Below are 5,942 nucleotides of genomic sequence, written 5' to 3' on the forward strand. Positions count from 1 at the left end.
CACATGGAATGTGTCGTGTATCGCACTCAGTTCATCTGGTAGCTTTAATTTATATGCCACTGGACCGACCCTATCGATAATCTCGAAGGGTCCTACATAACGGGGACTCAGTTTTCCTCTTTTACCAAACCGCACGATTCCTATTTGAAATTCCAAAGGTTTCCTACGCTTGTCAGCATAGCTCTTCTGGCGATCGCGGGCAGCTTTCAGTATATCACGTATTATCGAGATCTTCTCAGTGGTCTCTTGAATTAAATCCAGTCTCGTTAACTACCTATCGCCAATTTCCAGCCAACATAGTGGGGAGCGACATTTACGCCCGTACAAGGCCTCATAGGGGGCGCATTGTATGCTGGTAAGGTAGCTATTATTATAGGAGAACTCAACTAATGGCAAATGGTTATCCCAACTTCCTCCAAAGTTGATCACGCAAGCCCGGAGCATATCTTCTAACGTCTGGATCATATCTTCAAAGTTGATCACTCTGACCGTCTGTCTGGGGATGATATGCGGTACTTAAGTCTAAACGTGTCCCCAAGGCTTTTTGAAGCGACTGCCAAAATCGAGATGTAAAACAGCCATCTCTATCCGATATGATGGAAATAGGTACTCCGTGACGTACTACGATCTCATCTATGTAAATTCGAGCAAGTCGTTCCATTCGGTAATCTTCCCGAATGGGAAGAAAATGTGCGGATTTCGTCTGTCTGTCCACCACTACCCAGATAGAATCGTGTCCTTTCACGGTCCTCGGTAGCTTAGTAACAAAATCCATGGATATTTTCTCCCATTTCCATTGAGGTATTTCTGGTTGCTGAAGCAAACCGGAGGGCTTTTGATATTCAGCCTTCACTTTGGAGCAAGTTAAACATTTCCCAACATACAAAGCAATATCTTTCTTCATTCCAGGCCATCAATAGTATTCCTTTAGATCCAAGTACATTTTGTCGGCTCCAGGGTGGATCGAGTATCGGGAATTATGGGCTTCCTTTAAAATTACCTTACGTAATTCGTCAATCTTTGGTACCCATACCCTATTTTTGAAGTACCTCACCCCATCTGAACGTGTTTCAAATTGTTGTTCCAGGCCGTGCAATGTTTCATGTTTCAAGTTCTCAGTTTTTAACGCTTCGCCTTGAGCAGCAAGGATTTTGCTCTTCAAACTGGTTTGAACAAGGGCTCCGAAGGCATGTGCTCGTGAGGGTTTCACCCTTTCCTTCCTACTCAACGCATCGGCTACAACGTTGGCCTTTCCTGGATGGTATTTAATTTCGCAATCATAGTCGTTGAGTAATTCTACCCACCGCCTCTGTCTCATGTTAAGCATCTTTTGATCCAAGATGTGTTGTAGGCTTTTGTGATCAGTATAAATAGTGCACTTAGTTCCGTACAAGTAATGTCTCCAGATCTTAAGGGCGAATACCACCGCTCCTAATTCTAGGTCGTGGGTTGTGTAGTTTTTCTCATGAACCTTCAACTGCCTTGACGCATATGCAATAACCTTGCCTTTCTGCATCAGTACGCAACCCAAACCTTGGTGTGACGCATCATAATACACTGTGAAGTTCTCCACACCATCTGGCAATGCCAAGACTGGCGCATTACACAACTTATGTTTTAGCAATTGGAAGGGATCTTCTTGTGGTTCATCCCATACAAATTTTCTATCCTTTTGGGTCAGAATAGTCAATGGCTGGGCAATTTTGGAGAAGTTCTCAATAAAGCGCCTATAATAGCCCGCCAATCCGAGAAATTGCCGAATTTCCGTCGGGGATCTTGGGGTTTCCCATTTCTTAATTGCTTCAACTTTGGTGGGATCCACGTGTATTCCTTTTTCTCCAACCATATGACCAAGGAATCGTATTTCCCTAATCCAAAATTCGCACTTAGAGAACTTTGCAAACAACTTTTGGTCTTTCAACAGTTCCAACACTAGCCTGAGATGTCGTTCGTGCTCTTCTTTGTTTTGGGAATAGACTAGTATGTCATCAATGAACACGATAACAAACTTGTCAAGGTACGGCCTACAAATCCTATTCATAAGATCCATGAAGGCAGTTGGCGCGTTAGTTAGCCCAAAAGGCATAACTAAGAACTCGTAGTGTCCGTAACGAGTTCTGAAGGCGGTTTTAGGAACGTCTTCGTCGCGTACCCTTAATTGGTGGTATCCCGATCGTAAATCAATCTTTGAAAAGTACGAGGCACTTTGGAGTTGGTCAAACAAATCGTCTATTCGAGGAAGGGGGTATCTATTTTTGATAGTCGATTTATTTAGTTCTCTATAATCGATGCACATTCACATTGATCCATCCTTCTTTTTCACAAATAAAACCGGTGCGCTCCACGGTGAGGAACTTGGACGAATGAATCCTTTTTCCAAAAGTTCCTGAAGTTGACTCGAAAGCTCTTGCATTTCAGAAGGTGCCAAGCGGTAAGGTGCTTTAGCTACAGGTGCCGCCCCAGGAATTAGATCAATTCTGAACTCGACTTGTCTTGTTGGGGAGGGGGGGTCCGGGCAACTCTTCCGGGAACACTTCGGGGTATTCTCGCACTATTAGAATATCCTGAATATGTTTTTCTTCCGAATTCTTTTCCACTACATGAGCCAAGAACGCAAGGTACTTCTTCTTCAGATATTTGTGAATCTTCATGCATGAGACTATCTTCAGGTTCTTGCCTGGTTTCTCTCCGTACACTAATAGGGTTTCGTTGTTTTGGAGGGGCATTTTGACAACTTTCTCAAAGCATCCTATGTCTGCTCGATTCTTGGATAACCAGTCCATTCCTACCACTACGTCAAAGCTTTCGAGTTCCATGGGTATCAGATCAATACTAAAATTTTTACCGGCTAAGTTCAAGGTACAATTAGGAACTATCTCCTTAGCCTTAATTTCATGGTCGTTAGCAAGTTCAATTATGTAAGCATGTTCTAACATTTTTGATTTCAAGTCGATTAGTGATCTAAATTCATGTGACACAAAACTTCTATCTGCCCCAGAGTCAAATAATACTGATGCATAGTGGTTGTTTAGGAGGAATGTACATGTTACCACCTCTGGGTTCTGGCGGGCCTCTTCCGCCTTGATCACAAATGCTCGCCCACGAGCCTGACCTCCTGGATTTCCACGGTTGTTATGACCTGCCTGGTTGTTGTTGGGGCCCTTGTTTAGATTCGGGCATGCATTCCTAAAGTGGTCCACACTTCCACACTCATAGCACGCCCGTTGACCACCCTTGCGATCCTTATCTATCCTGCAATACTTTGCGAAATGCCCAGATCGGTTGCACTTGTGGCAAATAGGGCAGGCACCCTCATGGTGATAGCTGCATTTCTCACACTTAGGTTTAGGCCCTCGGTATTGCACAGGTTCCTCTGTTTTAACCGCAAAGTTCGTTGCCCTTCTCTTGTTCCTTTCTGAGTTGTCATTCTTCTTCCTTCCAATCTGGCTCTCTGGTTTTCTTTTGTTACTGGTGTTGCTTATGGTCAATATCCCAGCCCTCACTTTATCATTCGTAAGTCGGTGCGCCAGGTCTATAGCGCTATGGATTGAGGTAGGATTTGCTGAAGTAACCATGCCTCGGATTTCGGGTGCCAATGCCCATATGTATTGGTCGATCCTTTTGCTCTCCGGGGTGACCATGTGCGGCACTAGTTCAGCGAGTTCATGGAAACTCACAGTGTAGCCTTCCACATTGGCTCCTACCATGGCATGGTTCCAGAAGTTAGATTCCATTTTCTGGATTTCATCCTTACGACAGTATTCCTTCTTGAGTAACTCTTTGAATTCCTCCCAAGCTAACTGGTTCGCCGCCTCCCTTCCACGGTTTCGGACTTGCGCATTCCACCATGTTAAAGCTCTGTCTTGTAGAAGGCATGCAACATAGGGAACCTTGCAGTCATTTGAGCATTTGCTGATGTGGAGTACGGCCTCTATTCCTTCTATCCATTTCAACAATCCCACCGCACCTTTTGTTCCGTGAAACTCCTTGGGTTTGCAAGACATGAAGTATTTATAGGTGCATCCCCTTGTTTCCTCATTACGAGTTCCGCTTCCATCCGTGTTTACAGTAGGTGTAGGGCCTCCGCGGTTTGTCTGACTAGTATGGATTCCCGCAATGACTTGAGCCACAATGTTAGGGATAGCATCCATCAGTTGTTGTGAGACTAGTTGAGCAATATCGGGAGTGGCATTCTCAGGTTGTGTTTGGCGGGAGCGGGTGTTCCTTCTTGGGGGCATGGTTCTATAACACACAACAAAATTTAAGACGTTACCATCTTAAAAAGAAAATTTTTCTCTTTTTGCAAGAAATAAATATAATAAAATATATTTTCAAGAAAGATTTCAAATCATCAAAACAATTTACAGTTTATGAACAATATAAATGCGAAATAACATGGAAATTGAAAGTCATTAAAATAGATTTTCATTCATAGTTTGTAAATAAAAGGTTTAACAAAGCATACTGCTTGGCACTGCAAGCTACAAAAGATACTTCAACCATACTTTTCAAAAGCCATAAGCCAAAGGCATTACATCAAAATACATAGACCAAAGACCATAAAACATAAACCATGACGCTTTGATTCAACCCCAAAACACAATCACCCAGACAAGTGCCACTGCCAGAATCAATGCTAGCCCTCCAGCGATAGCGCTAGTGATCATAGCTCTGATTGCTGTCCTCTGGGCGGAGTATGCATAACCACACACCGCATCCACCACGTCTGACATGTCGGCTATGCTGTGATGATGATAAGCAATCCTACTACGGGCATCATGCAGGTCTCGGGCCATGGCCTCCATGCTGCGTAGCTCCTGACAAGTCATCCCGGGTGCTCGCATATAAGGCGTCCCTATGACTGGGGGTCGAGGCTGACTAGGCTCGTGACGCTCACTCCTTGGTGCGGGAGGTGCTGGCACGGGTTCTGGACGCTCGAACCTCAACACTTCTCTCGGCATTGGTGCGCTCTTTCTCGTTGTCCTCCTGTGGTATAGTCCATAAAGGGGTGGCCGAGGCGTCAGCTGTCGCGCATTACCAGAATTACTTATACTATGTATAATTATACATAGGTGATCAGGCTATGTATAATTATACATAGGTGATCAGGCTATGTATAATTAAGGTCCAGTAGCGCATTACCGGAATTACTTATACTAAATGGCATGTTTTATTAACTCAATGGTTATAGTTTAGCCGTCCCTAAGGGAAAGGGGAAGCCGGTATTCTCTATAACCTTAGGCTCTGATACCAAATCTGTTACACCCCGTTAAAGCGGAAACACGAAGAGTGACAGGCTAAGGTCTCATCACAAAGGTAAATAGAAGTACCAACCATAAACATTAAGCGTTTTAAGTTTACATCGCGTACAAAACAAATACATTCAGTTTTCACAACACATAATTTAATACATAGCAAAGGTAACAACTTAAATCATGCTAACGTCTTGTTGATTCACTGACCGTTCCCTGAAAAGCATGCAAAAACGAGCGTCAACTATAAAATAGTTGGTGAGTTCACAGGTTTATAATAATACATTATTTCAAAAATGTAGTTTATTCTATATATGTTCCAATTTAGAAGACGATGAATGCCATTGCATTCCGTTCACAACCAAGCCTAACGACCGTTCCTGCCCCATTCCATCATGTCCATGGTTCCCATGATGTCAGTTCATGGAAATATGCACTCGCAGTTCTGGGCGAGTGGGGGCTGTCGACCCCAAATAGCACTATCCATAAGACCATAGGCTCAAATATGAGTTAATAGGTTGTATCGGTTCTCCGGGGACTTAATCATACAAGTTAATAACACCAAATTCATAATACAAGTTCATACAACAAAGTTCATATCACAAATTCATAGCACAAGTTCATAAAATAATGTTCATAGATATTGTGGCATGCTTTCCACCCCAAAACATTAAAAACCGAAAATAGGTT

General features: G+C 43.3%; 1 protein-coding gene across 1 annotated transcript; it reads right to left on the reverse strand.

The window, feature by feature from the left end:
- Window positions 1-2,471: 2,471 nt before the first annotated feature.
- On the reverse strand, window positions 2,472-4,238 carry LOC145163455 (uncharacterized). Its single transcript, XM_079082297.1, has one exon. It carries the CDS (start codon window positions 4,236-4,238, stop codon window positions 2,472-2,474), a length of 1,767 nt encoding a protein of 588 aa, XP_078938423.1.
- Window positions 4,239-5,942: the final 1,704 nt, after the last annotated feature.

The sequence above is a fragment of the Lactuca virosa genome, chromosome 3 (genome assembly GCF_052849685.1).
Source record: "Lactuca virosa cultivar CGN04683 chromosome 3, Lactuca_virosa_CGN04683_v6, whole genome shotgun sequence".
Classification (NCBI taxonomy): Eukaryota; Viridiplantae; Streptophyta; class Magnoliopsida; order Asterales; family Asteraceae; genus Lactuca; species Lactuca virosa.

Bases quoted from the DNA above. Each gene is read 5' to 3' on its own strand.
- LOC145163455 (XM_079082297.1), bottom strand. From the start codon at position 4,238: ATGCCCCCAAGAAGGAACACCCGCTCCCGCCAAACACAACCTGAGAAT.